Source organism: Alligator mississippiensis, chromosome 5, assembly GCF_030867095.1.
Source record: "Alligator mississippiensis isolate rAllMis1 chromosome 5, rAllMis1, whole genome shotgun sequence".
Lineage (NCBI taxonomy): Eukaryota > Metazoa > Chordata > Crocodylia > Alligatoridae > Alligator > Alligator mississippiensis.
Genome location: NC_081828.1, coordinates 142,086,329 through 142,107,193, shown reverse-complemented (window position 1 = coordinate 142,107,193; position 20,865 = coordinate 142,086,329). Strand labels below are relative to the sequence as shown.

The window sequence follows — 20,865 nt, the reverse complement described above, 5'->3', positions numbered from 1 at the left end:
GGCTGCCATCACCCACGGGACATGCATGCAGAAAAGGGTTGGGGGGGTTTTGGTGGTCTCTGGGAAAGAGGCTGGACAAGCTTTCAGGCAGGGCCCTTGGTGCCCAAAGGCTTGCCTGACATCTCCCAGAGCCATGCAGCTGGGCCAAACAAAGGAAGCGCCCCCTGGCTTTGACTTGCTGACACGGATGAAGGTAACGCGGGACAAGGAACGTGTGTCAATCTCAAGCTACAGGTGGGGGGGGCCCTCAGTGCGCCAGCGAGGCCACGCCCCCGCGAGGCGTCCGAACGCCCGCAAAACCCCGCCCGTGCCCCTCTCCTGCCTCCCGCATCGGCCTGGCCGCGACGTGCCCACGCTACGTAGGGGACGTGGCGCCGCCGTGACGTCATCGGGAACCCGGAAGCGGCGGTCCGACGACGAACGAGTGGCGCAGTCGGCCTGGGGGTTCGCGGGGGTGCCGAGGAGGGAAAAAGTAGCCCGCGGGGAGGAACGGAGGCGGCCGGCGGCTCAGCGTGGCCGAGATCGCAAAGGGAAGGGGCTGTATAGCGCAGGCGTCCGTGGGTCGCGGCGGGAGCTTCGCGGCCATGGCAGCGGATAAGGCTGGTGGTGAGTAGGCAGTGCGCCCCGGCGGCTCGCCCGCAGAAGGATACGTGGGGAAAGGTGGGGGCGGCTGACGCGTCCTCGTAGGCGGAGGGACGGGAGGTTCCGACCTCTCATAGCAATACCGCGTCGCATCTCTCCGCCGCGAAAGTAGGGCGGCTGCCCTCCCCAGCCTGCCCCGCCGGAGGGGGGCGCTGATTGGCTGTGCGAGCGTGGCTCCGCCCCCTCCCCTGGCCATGGGGCAGGCGGTGGAGACAGCTGCCCTACTGCCTTGGCAGAAGGATACAGCCCCTACAGGGATGTGTGGGGGAGCTGGTCTGGGAGCCTTTTTGCCCCGCGGGGTGTGGCAGGGTCCTGCCCAGAGCAGTCCTGGAGAGAGGTGGGGGTGACTTGGGGTGACTGCCCCAGGCCCCATGCTTTGGGGGACCCCACGGAGCCAGGCAGAGCAGCCGCGGTGACTCTGCACTGCTGCTGGCATTGCGTCCAGCTGCTCAGTACCCCTGCTTTCCCTCCCCCTCCCCTGCCGAAAATCCGGCGCATCCGGCTGCTATGCTCGGTACCGCCCCCTCCCTCCCGCCACCAGATCCGCTTCTGACTTCCTCACATCCGGGGCCGGGGCCCTGCACAGGCTGATTTGCCCTAGGTCCCATACCCTGTTCTGGTCGTCTCTGGTCCTGCTCCATGGGGCCTTGGGCATCACCCACCCCTCGGGCGGGAGCTTGATGGTGCTTACAGGCTGTGCAGCAAAGGCACCTGAGGATAGAGGGGTGGGAGGGGGTGACTGCATTGGCCTTGGCTTGGGGGTTAATGGGTGAAACGCAGACCCCACCCTAGGTGCCGCTCCAGCTCCCTTTCACCAGGCCTGGCTGAGGTTGCACGTAGTGGCCTGGACTTAGTCCTCAACTGTCAATTGACCCATTTCCATTGACGTTACTGTTTTTTCTTCTTTAAGGTTTCAACCCCCATATAAGTACCACCGCTGATAGAGCTACGCTGCCGTGCATTGACAGGCTGCCTGTGTCTTTGGTTTTTCTAAGAAGTTTGTATAGCAAGTCTCTTCTCCGCTCTTCCCGATGAAATCATCATTAGTCACCAATATAATACGTGTCTGATCCGATACTTGGACTGTTCTGGTGATGTGGTCCAACAGCTGGAGTTTATCCTTTCAGCAAGTGAAGCTAGAATCTCCAAAGCTTCTTAGTTGTTAAAATCCTCCATCTACTTTTCATGGATGATTGACTTAAAACCAACTTTATTTCTTTATTCTCACAGGGTTGAGGCTAAAACATTTTACTTCTGGTTAGAAACTTGTGAGGCCAACTTGACCATAGAGAAATTCAGTGAAACAAGGGTTTATCTTAGGAACCAGTTTAGCCGTAGTTACTGTGTTACTAGAAGCGATGCTATAATCACTATGTCAGATTGCTTATTCTTTGTGAAAATGATTGGCACAGTCTCTTTCAGTTCAGACATTGCAGAAATGCGTGTGGCATGGATGAACCTTCATTGCATGGGATGATAACTGTGTTTGCATGTGGTGAAGTAGCTTTTTAGATATTAAACTCTTCATGAGGGGGAAAATCAATGCCCAGTACTTAAGATACTAAGAAAGATGTGGTTATTACTGTAACCAGTTGGCTCAAAGAGAAGTCTTACCTGATAGTCACCCATTGAGCTCGAATCCTCAACATCTTGAGTGTCTCTCTTGACTTGCTGCTTGTCGCCACTGCATACTGGCTGTTACCTATAGGTGAACCATCTGAAGGAATGGTGGCTTTCTTTCTGTACCTCTTTGTCTGCTTGGGGAACTCTGGCAGCATGGGACAAATTATGACAAGATTTAATGATCTTGTAAAGGACACATTTTCCCTGCTGGGTGCACAAAATAACTTGGTCTGTTTGTTGGAAATGGAGGATTATAATAACTAAGAAGTTTTGGAGAGTTCGGCTTCATTTGCTTAAAGAACGAGCTCCAGTGGTTGGACCAGGTCAGTGGGTGGTCCAAGCTTTGAACCAGATATGTTACATTATTTTGCTGGCCAATGGTGGCTTTGTCTGGCAGAGCAGAGAAGAGGTGTGGCAATGGATGCAAATTTATTTTGGATAAGAAATTATCCTGCTCAGTACTGATAAAAAATAATTTCCAATTGGAAGGGATGTAAAAATAGGGTTAAAAAGAAAGGTTGGGGTGGCAAATGGATACCTTTCGCATTGAAGTTGTAGCTGTTAGCTGTGGAGGAAATAGATTCTGATGCATCTCTTAACCTGAGTGGATGGCAAATGAGCAGGCGAGTCTGTGGCCTGTTTAGGCTAGGTGAGTCTTCAGGGAATCCAATCTCTAATGTAATATCAGGGGAAAGGTTTCTGTTGCATGAGGTTACATCTAAGAAGTTTTTGCTTTGATATCAAAGCTGTCTGGAGCTCAGGTTGGTCTTCTGCAGATACTTTAGTTTGTTGTGTGTTTAAAAAAAGTACTGCTTCCAGAAATGAGCTGAAATAAGTAGGAGAAATGGATCGAGGTTATGGAATGATTCAGTGGAGGACAGTTGACGTTGACTTTTCTAATTTAGATATTGTAGTGAGCAGAGTTTAGCGGTATCTGGGTCTTCCCAACAATGCAAGCTGTAAGGCTGCTGAAATGAGTTGAATAATTTCTTGATTTCTTCAATCAAGCCCAATAAAGAGGTGTTATATCCTAAGACTTCAGAGGATTACTAGGATGTTCCACAAATAGTCTAGTCACTGCCAGGGCTGCCTGCTCTTTAAGGGTATATATATTTAAAAAACACGTTCTCCTAAACCTAATCTTCTAAGTTGTTCTTGTTAACTACTTCCTAGAGAATTATTTTGCCATTAGTACAAATAAGAAGTTTTAGAATACAAAAAGGACAACCAACTATTCACTGTGTCCACAAGGGAAAAAGCCAAAAATGATGGGCTGAAGTTGCAACATGGGAGGCTTTAGGTTGGACGTTAGGAGGAACTGTCTAACTATGTGGTTGGATAAGTACAGCAACAGATTACTTTGAGAAGTTGTGGAATATCCATCACTGGAGGTTCTTAAATGCAGGTTATTTTGTTTTTCTGGTTTAGCTTCTGAGATAATTTGAGCAGGCAGTTGGATTAAATCACCTTCCAGCCTTGTTCTTCTTTGATTTATAGAATACTAACTTTCTGGCTTTTACTTGACAATCTTGTCATGCAATGTTGAGAGAATGAAGTGGGCATGCCTAATTTGGGGAAAAGAGATTAAGGGGACATGATGGCGGGTTTCAAATATTTGAAAGGTGACCATAAATGAGAACACCTGTACTCTTTTACCACAGATGACAGAATGCAAAGCAGTGGGTTTAAATTGCAGTAAAGAAAATTGAAATTAAATCTCCAGTAAAAAAACTTCCTAACTCTAAGAACTATAGAAAATGAAGCAAGCCACCTGAGAAAGATGTAGACTATCCTTCATTGGAGGTTTTCAAGAAGAAGCTGGATGGGTATCTGTATTGGAAGGTTTAGTAATACTGCATCCTATAGCTTCACAGGGGGATTGGACTAGATCAGCGGTGTCCAACCTTTTTGAATGTGGGGCCGGATTGTGAACGTTTTATCACCCAGTGGGCAGGCGAGCCAGATTCAAAGATCTTGCAGGAAGCGGTATCACATCACCTCCCCCCTGTGCGCCCCCCCCCCCCCCCCCCCAACAAAAGTACACTGTTTACTTTTGTTTCCTGTCACAGCACCTCGGGCCTCAGAAAACGGCTTGGAGGGCCGCATAGCGGGCCGTATGTTGGACAAGCCTGGACTAGATGAAACTTGAGATCCCTTCCAACTCTATGATTCTGTCTAATTTCTGTACTGTGAGCATGTGTGGTGGTTGGAAAGAAACTGTAGAAACTCTTTCAAGCTTCCTTGACTCATTTGTTGAATGGATGGTAGGACTAGCTAAGGGCTTTGGCAGATGCAGGGTTTTAGGTCTAATGCAGGGGTGCTCAACCAGATCCAACCAGCAGTGTCATGTCATTTGGTCCACACTGCTTCCTGTGTTTCTGGAAATTTGGCAGTGAGGGATCTGTGGCACCACTCCCTGCCAAATTTCCAGACCCATGGAGAGCCCTAGTCCTGCGTGCTGTATTGGGCACCTGATCCCAACACACAGGGCTGGGAAAAGGTGGCACAGGGCCCCAGGGAGGCTGGCAGGGATGTGGAACCCTAGGGCCCAGTCCTGGTACATGGGGGCCTGGAAGGGACAGCCTTAAGGCCTGATCCTAGCAGAAGAGGGTGGCACCATGTCCCAGGGTCTAATCCAGCCCCACACTGCTCATCCCGCCTGTGGGGCCAAAACTTGAGCACCACTCATGAAAGGTAAATCTAAAAAATATTACATTGAGTAGAATTCCAAGATCCCCCAGGTATTTAACTAGTCTCTTTCCTGTGTAATCTTCAGAATTGTGGCTGGTACTTAAGGTGATCTTATCATAAACTTTGTTTTTTATCTGAAGAGTTTTCTCTGTTGTGACTTTCACAGTTGGCCTCAGCTCTGGTGAGTTTCTAGTTTTTGAATTGTGGGCTCAAATTTTAAGTTAGAAATAAGATGATGTTATTGAAATGTGTCCTTCTATGTTGTAGAATCATAGAGAAGTAAGCCTGGAAGGGACCTCCAGAGGTCATCTAATCCAACCCCCTGCCTGAGGCAGGTTGGTTATCCTTATCCAAACTGTCCCATACAAACCATAATCTAAACTCTACGCAAGTCAGCCCTGAAATAATATAGACCTAACACCGTAAATTGCCACAAGTAAAGCAGGGAAGCCATTGCAGTCAGTGTCCTGCTTCTGTGAAATGTTATCAACATATGCTCAAGAGATGCCAGATAGAGGGTCAGGGTCATGCCCCTTGCTACAGAGGAAGGCAACAACCCCCATAGTTTGTAACAGTGTGACCATGGGGTAAAATTCCTTCCTGACCCCAATTCTGGCAAATTGGTCTGACCCTCGGTGAACGGACAAGGCCCTCTAGCCAGGAACCTCTGGCAGGTTCCAGCAGGAGCACTGGCACACCCCAGTCAATTAACGTGCATATACATTGGTGAACAAAAAATATTAAATATGTAACCTTAAATAGTGTCTATCTTCCTACCCATGCGATACCTTCTATCGTCCCAGCAAATGATGTACATTCATGCTAAATGTTAGCTACTGAAGATCTGTAACAGACAACCTATTCCAAACGATTTAACACTTAAGAGATACCAACCAATGAATATTTGTTTTCATCCATTTTCAGTTTAAAAGTTAACCCCTTCTAAGTTAATAATGCAAAATCTGAAATATATTTCCTGAATAGGAAAACCTATTTGAGAATAGTTCTGTGAGATGAATTTTACATTCTTTTTGGGGTTCTGATTGTATATTCAGTGCATAGCAGTGGAGCGTTTTGCTTCTATTTTTAGTCATCTTTAGCATGTACATTTGCTACATTTCTTAACATTAAGGGAACTTAGCAACTGGGGGACAAGTAGTAGCATACAGATTAAATTAGGTAGCTATGCGGAATGAGAGAGATTCCTACAATAGTTTTTACCAGCTACTGGTATCAAAATGTAAGTAAACAAAATGTACTTTTTACAATGTAAAAAAATTCTCCAGATATTTTGGGGGGAGCAACTCAAACTCCAAAGTTGTTGTACTCTCCAAATTGAATTTAGCAAAGATAGTGTTGTAGTTATGTGTAAAGGTGCCCTAAGTATTAACAAATGGATTTTGAGGGAGGGAGGAATGAAATATGTAATAAAGATACTGAATTATTTTTATTAAATTTAATTGCACATATGATGAAAGCTATCTATTTTCTCTAACCCTTTTAATTTTACAGATCAGGGAACTGAGAAACATGAAGGAGCCACTACTACTTCTGGAATTTCTGATCAGGAAAAGGAGTTGTCAAATAATGCACTACAGGCTTTTGTGGTAAGAAAAGTCTTCAGTTTAAAGATTTCTCTTATATAATTTTGTTCAACATTTACCTGTTTATTCCCATATTTCCTAGAATATTAGGACATGTACTGAGATACTAATTTTGTTTTACTTTCTAACAGCAGCATTATGAAATAATGACCATCACTTATATGAACTTTGATATCTGTTGTCAGACAATAAGAAGAAATAGAGCCCTTAGATTTAGGGTTACCTAAACAGAGAAATGCAAGCACGTTTTTGGTTTTTTTTTCTTGGTTCCCAGAGTTCAGTCATGAGCTTGGCAAAGTAAGCTTATATACGTAGTCCTGGAAACACTCAGACAGCAAGCTTTTTAATTGAATCTTTTACTCCATAGTTTGTGGGTGCACATTTCTTATTCTCTATCTCGTTTTGTGTAAGCCATTATTTTTTGGGTCATGTAGATTATCTAAATAATTTGAAATGTGTTATCTTTCATCCTCCTTGTCCATTTTGTATTATCATAAGTCAGCACTGCACAATATTTTTTCTAAGCTGTTAACATGAAATGAACAGATTTATTTGTAAGACTGGGGAATGATCAAAATATCATAACCCAGTATTAAATGTTTCCACATTCACCTGTCCTGTTTTTAATATCCCTTTTGCTCATTTGAGGCATGATCTTCACATGATGGGAAGGGGTCCTGAGGGGATACAGTGAAAGAATTTCTTACAATTATTCATACCTGAATTGACTTTGATCTCCTTTTAGTTTCATCTCCAGTTCTACAATTGGCCAAACGTACTTTGCTCATCTATGTGTGATAAGACTTTAACAATCCTCTAAGCACAAGAAAAGATAACGGGTTGTAAGGTAGTGATGAATGCAGACAAAATGAATCTAGACTCCTAGTTGTCAGTTTTCCTTTAGTATGGAGTTATGTCAGATAACCTTGTTAACAGTTTTGCCTTACTTCCAGCACTTTTTTTTCTCATTTACTGCACTTATTTTCAAGTTACTTGGTGTTGGCAGAGTGGAAGAGTAATGCAAAGTACAGTAGGAAGCAGTTAAATTAGACTTGATTTAATAAGTATTGTCCAAGGTGACCAGAACCTGTGAAGGGCTAAACCAGGGGTAGGCAACTCCTGGCACAGGTGCCAGAGCATGGCACATAAAGGCATTTTGCTTGGCTTGTGTGCCTTGGCATGGACAGTGGGGAAGGGAGCAGGGCTGTGCTGCCATAACAAGGATTGTGGGCCCCTTATGGCTCCCCCTCCACTTACCCCTGGCATGCCAACATCTTCCAAGTTAAGGTTAAAGGTGTTTTTGGCACTCTGCCCAAAAACATTACCAGTGCCTGGGTTTAGCAAGGCTTTAGATACGGTTTCCCGCAGCATTCTTGCAAGCAAGGTAAGGAAGTATGGGCTGGATAAATTGACTGTAAGGTGGATAGAAAATTGGCTGGAGCATTGGGCTCAGACAGTAGTAATCAATGGCTCGATGTCTAGCTGGCAGCTGGTATCAAGTGGAGCACCCCAGGGATTGGTCCTAGGGCTGGTTTTGTTCAACATCTTCGTAAACAACCTGGAAGATGACAAAGAGTGCACCCACCACAAATCTGCAGATGACATCGAGATGGGGGGAGTAATAATATGCTGAAGGGTAGGGCTAGGATTCAGAGTGATTTAAGCAAATTGGAAGATTGGGCCAAAAGAAATCTCATGATGTTCAACATGGGCAAGTGCAAAGTCCTGCACTTAGGATGGAACAATCCCATGTACTAGTACAGGCTGGGGGCTGACTGGCTGGGCAGCAGCTCTGCAGAAAAGGACCTGGGGGTTACAGAAGACAGTAAGCTGAATATGAGCTAACAGTGTGCCCTTGTTGCCAAAAAGGCTAACGGCTTACTGGACTCTTGGTAAATGTGTTGTCAGTAGGTCAAGAGAAGTGATTATTTCCCTCTGTTCAGCACTGGTAAGGCCACATCTGAAGTGCTGTGTTCAGTTTTGGGTCTCCACTACAGAAAGGATGTGGACAAATTGGAGAGAGTCTAGCAAAGGAACAACAATCTCAAGTTGCAGCAAGGGAAGTCTAGGTTAGATATTAGGAAGAATTTTCTCGCTAGGAGGGTAGTAAAACACTGGAACAGGTTAGCCAGAGAAGTGGTGGTAATTCCATCCTTGGAGGTTTTCAAAACCAAGCTAGATAAAGCTTTGGCTGGGTTGATCTAGTTGGGAATGGTCTTGCTTTGAGCAGGGGGTTGAACTAGATGACCTTGTGAGGTCCCTTCTAACCCTAATTTTCTAGGATTCTGATTAAACCATTCAACCTGAATTGGGACTAGGATCTGTGTGTCTGCAGCCTGAATTTAAAGGGATGCTTCTATCAATATCCTGGTTCAAGGACTAGGAAAGAGCTGGTGTGAGTCTATTAATATACACTACAGAAGGATAGTGACCTGGGAAAAGAGGCAGCTCAAGCACTAAGATGTCCCCTGTCCTCCTCTGGGGGAGGAAGCAGGGCCAGAAGCCTAGGAGCACTTCAAGTGAGTAATATCAGTAGAAGGAAGATTCAAATCTTCCTTTAGATAAAGGGGAGTAAGGATCTTGTTAGATTTGGCCATAAGAATAGTGTATGAAGTGGCGGTAGGAGTGGGAAAAGATTCTGCAAACTAAACAAGCCAGATACAAAGCAGCCTTTTCATGAATGGAGAGAGAAGAGGAACTTTGGCCAGAGTAGGCACTAGGGCTGTGCGAATCGGTAGCTGATTCAATTTGGAGGAGATTCAGCCCGATTCGGGAACTGAATCTCCAAATCCAAATTGAATCAGGAGACCAATTAAAAGCTCCAAATCGATTCGGAAAAGCTTTGGAAAAGATTTGGCTGCTTTGGAAGTTCAGCCATAGACTAAACAGGCAGCTGATGGCTGCCTCCAGCTGGTAAGTCTGTTGGGGTTGGGGGAGTGGGGAGGGAAGGGGTGTGGGGGAGGGAGGGATTGGGGCTGAGACAAGGGCGGAGGGTGCGTTACTTGGTTACTTGGAGGGGGAAGCTTTTTTTTTTGACTATATATAGTAGTCAGTCCTGTGTTTGTTTGCTTTTTTCCTCAATGCATATTGTTGTTTTGTGTGCTGCTTACAGGCTGGAAATTATGAAGTTTGTCTACAACACCTTAACACTCTGCAAGATATAAACAAAGATGACTACAAAATAACTTTGAATACTGCTGTGACAGAGTTCTGTAAAAGTAACCAGACTACAACGGACAACTTGAGGCAAACACTTAACCAACTGAAGAATCAGGTAATGTAAGAATAGGGACATAATATCTTAATTAAATTACATTGTTGTATTAAATCATGATTTGGTCCTCTGATAGATTAGGGGACAGAAATGTGTGTATGCATCTCTTCCTCCTTCCCCCTCCCCCCCCTTTAGTTTGTCATTTGTGAAATAAGGATTGAAATGATTTAATTCAGACTTAAAATTTAAGAACCAGAAGGAGAACTTTAACAGTCTATGCATTACTTTTGCAATACTAACGTTCTCTGGAACCACAGGTTCAAATCCTCAATGTGACTTGTGCCTTCATTCTTTTAAGGTTGACAGACTTCATTCCATGTAGTGTGTTTTATTGGTGCCTTTTGGAAGAAGCCTTAAAAACACCTAAATCCTGTATATTCTGCATGGATGCTTAAAATTCCTGTTGTTTTTCTTGTGATTAGAAGTGTTCTGATGTTTTTGGCCTTCCGATGTTCTACGTAGTTGCCAGTTTGCTGTCATCTCTTACGAAGTATCTAGCAGTATTTCAGTGATGTTTTGTATGTGATCTTGAACCACTTTGGGATCCCTTGGGATGAAATACGATATGTAAATGTGGAATATTTCATTCATTGAAAAAATTAAGTAACTGAGAACACTTGTTTTGATTGAGAAGAAAAATAGTAAATGACAGTACATTATTAGTATTGATTTGATCATATGTACATGCAGTACCCTAGCAGTAAGAAAAAACTGCTGCATCACATAAATAGTTTTCTAATGGAAAATCATTTGTGAAATTACTTACTGGAAAACAACATGTTGGGTATTACATTTCACTTTATTTTAAATTCTTTGCTTGTAATAGTGACTACCATAGTGACAAAATATGGATACATGTTACGTGTATGTGAGCTAGTAAAATCTTGTTTACTTGCTTGTCCTTCTCAGTATTGTAAATATGGATTCTTGATGTGTATGAAATGTTGCCCATGCTCACAATGAAATGAATCTCAATACAAGTCACATTTTTGGTAGGTTCATTCAGCTGTTGAAGAAATGGATGGATTAGATGACGTTGAAAATAGCATGCTCTACTACAATCAAGCTGTTATTCTGTATCATCTGCGTCAGTATACTGAAGCCATATCAGTTGGAGAGAAGCTCTATCAGTTCATAGAACCTTTTGGTATGTAAATAGCAAGGCAGGTTGGTTGTTTGTTTTATTTTTAAATCTCTGATGTGCTGAAACCATCAAACTGTTTCCTGGTATAAAGCACCATAGTGGCTGATCTAACTGATCAAATTACTGATGTTTGTTCATAACTTTATATGGATAAACTGTCTTTGTAGTTTCTTTCTTAATAAGATTTGAGGAGCCTTATCCTATCCATCTGTAGATATCTTACAGCTAGATAAGGGTCCCCAAATCGTTGGTTGAAGAAGTTAGAATTAAAGATTTTGATGAATGTTTATCAAGAGTAGCATGATTTGACAATGGAGGTATGTCTTGTGGTAGGCATAGAGATGGATGTTAAGGATTGACATCTTCCAAAGATGTATGATTATGGTATTTATGCATACATATAGCATTTAGTATTTATGTGATCAGATATGCATACAGCCAGTAGGGGAGTTTTTATTTCTTTAAAAATAGTCCCAATCTTCCAGGGTTTCATGCCTTAATTTAGACACCATTTTCAGGGAAGCATTTATGATATTTGTAGATTTGTTTATCAGCATACATGATGCATTAAAATTCTTCTACCAATGTATGAGGGCACTTAAGTAAATAGCTTATCTGTAGTGCTAAATTAGATATTTAACATACTAGGTGCTAAATACATTAAAACAAGAATAACTTATTTTTTTCTTTCTTGTAGAAGAAAAATTTGCCCAGGCTGTGTGCTTTCTCCTTGTAGATTTGTATCTGCTAACTTACCAAGCTGAGAAAGCTTTACATTTGCTTGCTGTTCTAGAAAAAATGATTTCACAGGGCAATAATAACAGCAAGAATGGAAAAAATGAGGTGAGTATGTTTTAAGACCTTCTGAAATCTTAGACACGTTCACTGCAGTGCGGTTTAAACTAATCCAGAAATAACTAACTGAAGCTTGTTCGTTTAGTTTATTATAGTTAACTGTGTTTAAAATTAAAAGGTTTTTAATCTTAGATGGCATCTGATCACTTCCTTATCTGTCCACAAAACAGAATACTTAAGTCTTACAGATTTAATTTGAGGTGCTTTTATTGTGTGTCAGCAGATCAGTGGTAACCATTTCATGTGTGTTCTCTATCCTGCAGTAAATGGATGCTAAATCACAGCAGTTTATCCAAAGTAAAATGCTAAATTGTGGTAGTTACCTTCTACTAGTTGCAGGTTAGAGCAGGCAACCAAATAAGTTACTGTGGCTCAGCTGATGCATGGTAAACCTCCTTCCTACATTAATTTGGGATAATTTGTTCATGTCTATACCTGTAATTGCATCTGGCAGTTGTATATTAGCTTCTCTCTGAACCAAACCAGGGGCTGAGAGAGAGGTGTTTCCTCCTGGCAAATTTTACATTAATGAGGCAGTTCAACTTTTCAGGACCGGTTATACCCACTTTGTCATCCTGGAAGCTTCTTTGGGTTGCAGTCCTTGAGCAGGGGAGAGGAGTTTCTACTGCATGGTTGTGTGTTAACAGGAATCTTTGAGTATATATGTCATAACAGTGACATAGAGTTGAGGTATAATCTGTTCTGGTGGCACTGAAATTTCACTGCTGCTGTGTATAAAAAGTACTAAGGAGATAGGGAGTGGCTTCAAGCTACATAGGACCTAAATGAAGGTATTTTAATGTTCTAATGAAATAAAATGTCAAGGAAGTAAAATTAGTTTTTTCTATATTAAATGTAAAGTCCTCTTCCTGAAAAGTCTGAAAGCAAATGAAAAATCCCTTGAGGTCTCATAAGAATGTATTAGTTTCCAAAAAACATACTTGGTTGATGTGGTGGCAATAGTAGTTGCCTTCGCTATTGTGTAAATGTAGAATGTTATTCTTAATAATTTGGCAGGAGCTGTCTTAGACTTCCATGTCATGACTTCCTTTACTTACTAACTTTTGCAATTTTCAGTAGGCTTGTTTGGGTTTTTTTTTTTTAGAATTATTACATATCAATTTCTTCTCTGATAATAGACCTAAGAAAAATAATTTCATTTTAATTTACAGGCTTTTTTTAATAGTTCACAGTCACTATCCTCTTTCATTTGATATTCAGACAGGTAACAACACAGCTAAGGAGTCATCTAATCATAGAACTGAAAGTGGAGTTTTAATAGAAGCTGCAAAATCTAAGATACATCAGGTGGGAAACCTTTTCACATGCAATTTTCACATGTCAGTTTAATTTTTATGAATATTTCAAATCTAGTTAATTTTCAAAATGATAGAAAATTAGGGTTGGAAGGGACCTTGGTAGGTCATCTATTTTTAAGGAGCCTCTAAAACCTGTAAAAAGAAAAGCTTAGATTTCTGCATCTTAATTTTCTCTTCCCTGTTTCTGTAAGACCTCAAAATGCAGCAAATGGTTTAAGCATCTTAGGGTCAGAACCTCAACTCATAAAAACGTGTCAGAGTGCTTTTAAAATCAGTATGGCTATAACAGTTTACACATGATGGACTTCTGATAGTTTACACCACCTGAGGATGTGTCTGACACAGCTTTCAAATGTATCGAACAAATGCTTTTCTTATGATATAGGTGTTAATTGTTGCAATGGAAGTTAAAAGATCTCAACTGTTTGAGATCTTTACTATTTGAAGAGCTGATGTTCTAGGTTTTGGGTTTGAATTTGTTACTCTGCCAACAACAGTAGGAAGATTCACTAAGAATTATTTTTAGACAAACACTTAATTGTTCTTCATATTCTGAACACAAAGTCTGTTGCCTGAAACCAGTTTTTAAATAGGTTTTGTTAGGTTTGAGTTTTAAGTAGACTATAGCAAATCTAGGTATGTTGCACCTCATAGTCTACATCACATTGTATAACTTACTAAAATGTTCTTAAAATTATGCTTAAAAATGTTAACCTTGACTTTTATTTAACAGTACAAAGTGAGAGCCTATATCCAGATGAAGTCTTTAAAAGCATGTAAAAGGGAGATCAAGTCAGTTATGAATACTGCTGGAAATGTAAGCTATTTTTACTGTATTCTTTGGAATTTTTGTCGTGTTTAACTTTCTTCACATTAAATTTTGGACATCCGGGGAAAGTCTTAAGTTAATGGGCTTTCAGTTGCTAGCACTAGTCAAGTTTATAATTTACTTTTAAATAATTCGAAATCACTAGTATGGAATTTGTCATTTAGATTGTCTAGGATCCTGTATATGTGCTTAGGAAATTATTTGTTGTTCTTAATGATTTAAGAGTAAGAATGAAGTACTATGTAAATGAATGCTTAACTGTGTTTTATAATACTCTTAATGGAGACTGTGAGTATTGCCACACACAGAGTTAATTCCATACATAGTATAATCATCCAAGAAAAATTAGGGAATCCAAACTCCATTGAATTATTAGGAACCTTAATGAACTTGAGTAGGTTTTTGTTTACTTTTTTCATCATATGTAGGATGAGATCACTCCATAGTAGATATGTAAGAATAATAATTTGGGATATTAAAATGGTTTTTGTTGCATTGTCCATCACTCATGTAAAGGCAGCCACTGTGTATGTTAAAGCAGTTTGTTACAATTCTAGGCTTTTTAAAGGTGATTATGAAAACATTCAGTAATAAGTCAATTAATTAGTGGCGTATTGATCATGTACCTGAGACAAATGTTGCTGCCTTAAAATAAAAGGGCCCTTAACCCTTCTATTTTAAAAATAACAACAGTTGTCAATAACTTCCTAGAGCAGTATACAGGTCTATCAAGAGGGTGCTTAAAGCAATTTATTAATTAACTTTGTTGTTTTCTTTTCAGTCTGCTCCTTCACTCTTTCTTAAGAGTAATTTTGAATATCTGAGGGGCAATTATCGGAAAGCAGTAAAACTGTTAAACAGTGCAAACATTGCTGAGCATCCAGGATTCATGAAAACAGGTAAAACATAAGACCTCATTCTGCAAGCACTTATAAATATAAGTAGTCTAAGCTCAATGAGACGATTCATTGCCATTTAAGTCGAATGTTTGTATAAGTGCTTGAAGGATTAAGACCTTAAATACCAGGGTATTGATTTCCATTGGCATCTTTCCATATCCTCATCCCCAGCCAGCAGATACAGTTTGTTTGGGGGTTTTTTGTTTGTTTGTTTTTGGTAGCGGTGCTTAAAAAAAAAAAAAAGTCTTTAAAACTAACTTAGTAGCTATTTAGGAAAATTGCTACACAAAAGGATATGAATTGTTGTTGTTAACATCTGTGCTTGGGCCAGTGGAGACTAACAATAGAATTGTAGGGTTGCTGCTAGACAATAAGGTTTTGTGTTGCACCTAGAGCACTCTGCAGCGTAAATTCAAGTTTGCATGAAGTATTAGGTGTATATGTATAACATATATATTTGTATATGTATAAATGGCTTCTTTTCTTAAAAAAAAGTTTTCTTTCAAGTGAAATGGGTGGCATGTAAGTAACATGTTAGTCATATTTGGTAATTTATAATGTGGAGTGAAGAAATGGGGAAAACCCATGCAAAATCTAAATTCCAGTTTTGTACAACAAAAATTGTTGTTCCTTCATGAAATGTAAATGTTAAAGCTGTTAATTACCTCTCTTTCCACTTTAGTTTTATGTTTTATGGTAGATTGTTCTTCTGGAACACCATGAAACTCTTGCATCATAAATAGGGGGTGGGTAGGGATTAGAGGGCAATCTGGGAGAGCAGAACAAATATTTTTGGGGAAGTGTTTTATTTTTGGGGGTTTGTTGGGGTTTTTTTGGTTGCTTTCCTTTTTATAGAATAAGTGAATGTGGGTTGGGAATTGATGTTGGGCTGGGTGGTGGGATGCTGTCCTTGGTCAGAGACAGGGGAGCAGGAAGGAGGGGAGAGATATACATTTGTGTGTTGAATTCTGTGGTTTTGAGGTTTTCATTGCATCTTCTTCAATATTTTATTGTTTTCTATACATTTTTGTCTTCTATTGCAAACTGCCCTGAGCTTTCTTTGGGAAGGGCAGCATATAAATTAAATAAATATATAACTAAATAAGATAGGAATATGCTGAAGAAATTATAGTTGGATACTGGCAATCACAGAATTTGCCCTGGGAATATCACTTCATTTATGACTATAGTAAAATCAAAACAACTGCAGTAATTGGGACTGACCTCTGCATAGTTAGGAAACCATACAGTTAATCAGTAGTCAGTATGATTGAAAAAGGGATGTCATGGCTGGTTGGACTGACTCTGTGGCAAGAGGAGTGAGTACTGGCAGCATTAACTCCTTGGCTGTGGGCTCAGATGCAATAGCTTTTCCATCCAAAGCGAGAAGCTAGATCTGGAGGTGGCCTGCAAGAAGCCCTATGGTCTGGACCTGGCTTGACAAATCATTTCAGTTTGACACTTCTGATTTAAAAGGCTAAAATATGGAAACTCAATAGTTTTTCATGATTTTGTAATGCTCTCAACTGGCAGTTACCAGTAAATAAGTAAAAACTTAAATTTGCTGTCTTGCATGTTTACAGTGTACCTATCAGAATATATCCAAGGAAGACTGAATTCTTAGTCTGAAAAGACTTCATTTCTTCGGCTTATGTTGTTGGGTTAGCACGGTTGTTTATTTTATACAACAGTGGCAGATAATGTCATTGAAGAATTCCTTTCTTACAAGAACCATCTGTCAGAAAACTGCAAGTGTTTACATGTGAAACACTAGGAATTTTCAGATTGATGTGCTTTAATCCTAAATCTGCCAAAGTGGTTTTATACCCTGCTGCTTTAGAGCATGATACATAAATCCACCAAACACTTGATACTTTTAACTTGAAATTATTTAATGGATATATTCAAACGAAACGAAATGGCATACAGAAATAGCAGGGGGTTCAAACATAGATTGGTTTTAACATCATGACCTGATGTGAGATGTTGTATTGTATTGCAGTACTTCATACCATAATCACTTGAACTGTTAAAATGTGTGACTTTTGTTAACCTGATCTTTTGCTGTTGTCACACAGGCGAGTGCTTAAGGTGCATGTTCTGGAACAATCTTGGCTGCATCCATTTTGCAATGGGAAAGCACAACTTAGGAATTTTCTACTTTAAAAAGGCCCTGCAGGAAAACGATAATGCATGTGCACAACTAGGAATGGGTAGCACAGATCCAGGTATGGCTTGTAGCATGAAGAGGAATGGTAAGGGAAGGATCCTTAAATCAAACTACTACTGTGAACTCTACAATATTACCTTTTTGGTTAACTACTGTTTGGCAATCTTTGGGGAGAGGATAAGAGGAAAAGGAGCTGGTAATGTACTTTGAAGTCGAGATATAATTGCCGTCAAAAGTAGTAGCATGCACTTTATCATCTATTTTCTCCCAGGTTTCAGACCACTTGGGAAGCCTTGGTAATTATTTCTAGACTTGTTTATATCCTTTTGATTGTCAACCAAGAAGATCTGGAATAACCACAGATTTCTTGATGTTGTGGATAAATTGCCAAGACTTGGAAATGCCTCTTCTTTTTTCTTTTGAAAGATGCCTTAACCATGCAGTGCTTTTTTAATAGAAACTTACTTGGACTGTATGGTTTATGTCAATAGTCGCATAAAATTTAATCATACTTGTCATTTTCTGATTTCATCTTTAATTTACAGAAAAGTAAAGCAAAGCCTGATAAGTTGGTGATATATCGTGTCTTCTTAACATGTCAGATGAATAGCAATTGACCGGATTGTTTTTTTTTTTAAACAAGAAATCATATATCAAACCTACTCTTAAATTCCCACTTTGCCTAAAACCATGTGCTTTAAGTATCCTTGTGTAGGTCATGGTGAGGCTGCCTTTGTGCTGACATTACAGTCTGAGGCCATTTGTTACAATCTCCTATTACACTAGCAAAACAGATATTTTGTCTTTTTTTTTTTTTTAAGGCCAAACTAATATAGTAATTAAAAAAAAAAAAAAATAATAAAGAAGGCAGGTGAATTCATAACAATCTGGGTTAGTGTGTCTCCTGTTAATACTAACTTGAGAAATTAGTTTAGAGTTTGTTTTATCCTTAGCTATCTGCTGAGTGATTTTGATTAATAAGTCTACTCCCTGCGTTCAGGTCCAGTTTTAGGGAAAACAATTTTTTTTCCTGAATATAAATCCATAGCTACAGATAAAGACCTTGAAGTGCCATAATTTTTACTGAACCCCTCTTCAGAATCAAATAACCAAGGAAAGGACCTGGAGGTTTAAATATATTAAAAATACTAAAATAAAAAATTGAAAACAATTCTGACTTTGTGTTTATTACATGTACTAAAATATTGTAGGTGTAAAAGTCAGGACTTAAGCAGCAATTGTAAGTTGGCCCTGTGTATAAGTCAAGTGCAGTGTTTATATTTTTTTAAAGTGAGGAAAAAGGGTAGAAGATAATGCAGCATATGCTAAGGAAAAAGGGGAAAGGATCAGTTCTGAGATGGGTGGAATCTATTTACAGAAGGACGGTTAGTGAGTTTTATATAATGAAGTTTTGTAACAGGGCTCCATGATCTTAAAAGGGATGCCTATCTTTCTTACAGGCAAGAAATTTTCAGGGAGACCTATGTGTACACTGCTGACTAACAAACGGTATGAGCTGCTGTATAATTGTGGAATTCAACTTTTACATATTGGGAGGCCCTTAGCTGCTTTTGAATGCCTGATAGAAGCTGTCCAAGTTTATCACTCAAACCCACGCCTTTGGCTGAGACTAGCAGAATGCTGCATTGCTGCCAATAAGGGGGTAAGTATGTTTGCTTAAGATTTTCTTAACATCTCTCACATATTTTAAATAATTACCATGACATTTTTAAAGAAGAGTGATTTCCATGATTGGAACTGTCCCAGGTTAGAAGCATGAGTCTGCAACACTTGCTTAAGCAAATAATATAATGCTGAATTGATAGCGAGCTCCCAATGTGAAGGGCTTAATGTGCTTTACAACGATGGAAATCAGTATCTCCATTTAGAGCTCAAGGTCCAGAGAGTAAATTATTTTTCTGAAGTCCCAAAAATGTGGGAGCTATTTTGTTATGGATAACAGGAAAGCCATGTAAGTTAAAGTATTTCCTCCTTGAAGTTAAAAGTATTATGCATGTTAGACTAGTTAAACATGATTTTGCCATAGCAATTTTAAATATTGCATTTAGGTTGTACTTAATAGTATTGATAGCTGTATTTAATGCGTTTGCAGCTGATTTTTTTTTTTTTCTCCAGGGCTCTGCTGATGGGTTATTTCATTTTGCACTGAATTTATTTTGGGACTGAAAGCAGTTATAAAGAATTCATCGTTCAGCTGTATTTGTGCAGTGTGGCTTCATCTCTTAGCAAGACACAATATAGAACCCCAGGGTGATAATAAATTAAAATGCAGTATTGCTCAAACTATACTGATTTATTGTTTACCTCTGAATGTAGTGGTATCTAAATTTGTAGGAAGTATTGCACTGGTTCTGACAGATGGTCTGTCTAGTCCAGGGGTGGGCAAAGTCTGACCTGTGGACTGAATTGGGCCCATGGCAGACTCCATTTCACAGCAGCCCCTGCCTGCATCACTGCAGCAGGTTTCCATGGAGACCCCAGGAGCGGGGGCACTGTAACTGCAAGGCCAGGATTTTCCTGGAGCCTGGCCCCAGTGGTGCTGGCAGGGCATACAGTGTGGGGAGCAGCCCCAGGGCTGGAATCTTGCAGCAACAACAGTGTAGTCCAGAGCATGCCGCAGGCAGCAGATTGCAGCTCTGCCCGGGCTCCAGATCCCACTGTCACCACTGCAAGATCCCAGTCCCGGCCCCTGAGCGGCTCCCTGCCCCACCACAGCACCCCTGCTCCTGGGGTCTCCATGAAAACTGGCTGCAGCAATGTGGTCAGGGGCTGCTGAGAAATGGGAATCCGGTTGCCGGCCAGATCCACCATTTTGCCCGCCCCTGGTTTAGTCTGAAGTCTGACTGTGGTCATATACTATAGAGGAAAGTTGCAGGAACCTTGGAAGAGTCTGCAACATATGGTGAAATCTGACCTGTGCACATGGAGCTTCAGTGGCAGACGGCTTTGGCTGTAGCTTGTCCCATGGAGTGCCCATCTACTCACCCACCCCTGAACTGGAGTTGGTCATTCTGGCGTGCAGCCACAAAAGATTGCTTACCTCTATTGTGGAAGAGTATTAAGGAATAAGTGGCCCAAAAGGAAGTTTCTGTCTAACCATCATCAATTAGCATTTGCTATGTGCCCTGATCCATGAGGGTAGTGTAACATTTTTAATCCTAACATATATTTGTAAATTATAATCTAGTTGGTCTTGTTTGCACTCTTAAAGTAAAGGTATAACTACATGTGGAACTTTAAACTGGGCATAAGCAACAGATCTCACTCTTGATTTAGATGGAATCCTGGCTTATGGCCTTTTCTTTTCCATTTAGCCAGAACAGATGCAGGCTTTCCTCCTTCCCCATTTTGATTGCTTTGACCTTTTCATCCCTGATTTCTGTGGAATCAAGGCCATCTGTTTGAGTTCTGCATCTTCCCCGCTCCATACCACACAACACCTTTTTGAAGCCTTTCATTAGCTCCTCCTCTTTCAAAGTATCAGTTCAAAGTATCATGCCAAGGGTAATGATGCCCCCCCTCTACCAGCCAGATGGTACCATGTTGAAACACTGCTGCCCTCCAAATCGTAAAGCTAGTTATCTTGGATATATTACATGCGAGTGTGACCTGCACAAGTGGGAGAATTGTGCCACACACACACAGCAGTATAGTGTGTTTCAGCACAGGACTGCTTAGTGCAGGAAACTGGCCGCATATAGACATGCCTAACATGCCATCTGACCCCGGCACTCTTTCCTGCTTAGGCAGGGGGTTGGACTCGATCTGTTGAGGTCCCTTCCAACCCTAGCATC

General features: G+C 40.8%; 1 protein-coding gene across 2 annotated transcripts in view; it reads left to right on the top strand.

The window, feature by feature from the left end:
* The first annotated feature begins 362 nt into the window (after positions 1-362).
* Positions 363-20,865, top strand: part of CNOT10 (CCR4-NOT transcription complex subunit 10) — a 44,557-nt gene continuing 24,054 nt past the window's right edge. Inside the window, exons 1-10 of one of the 2 annotated variants that reach the window (XM_006273246.4) lie at positions 363-606; positions 6,469-6,563; positions 9,673-9,834; positions 10,831-10,981; positions 11,676-11,821; positions 13,055-13,141; positions 13,886-13,969; positions 14,763-14,880; positions 16,959-17,108; positions 18,511-18,713. In XM_006273246.4, the coding sequence (XP_006273308.1) occupies positions 585-606; positions 6,469-6,563; positions 9,673-9,834; positions 10,831-10,981; positions 11,676-11,821; positions 13,055-13,141; positions 13,886-13,969; positions 14,763-14,880; positions 16,959-17,108; positions 18,511-18,713 (1,218 nt within the window). In that variant the 5' untranslated portion in view covers positions 363-584. Of the gene's footprint in view, positions 607-5,933; positions 6,197-6,468; positions 6,564-9,672; positions 9,835-10,830; positions 10,982-11,675; positions 11,822-13,054; positions 13,142-13,885; positions 13,970-14,762; positions 14,881-16,958; positions 17,109-18,510; positions 18,714-20,865 lie in introns of those variants that run through there. The other variant, XM_059728814.1, reaches the window with a different exon arrangement.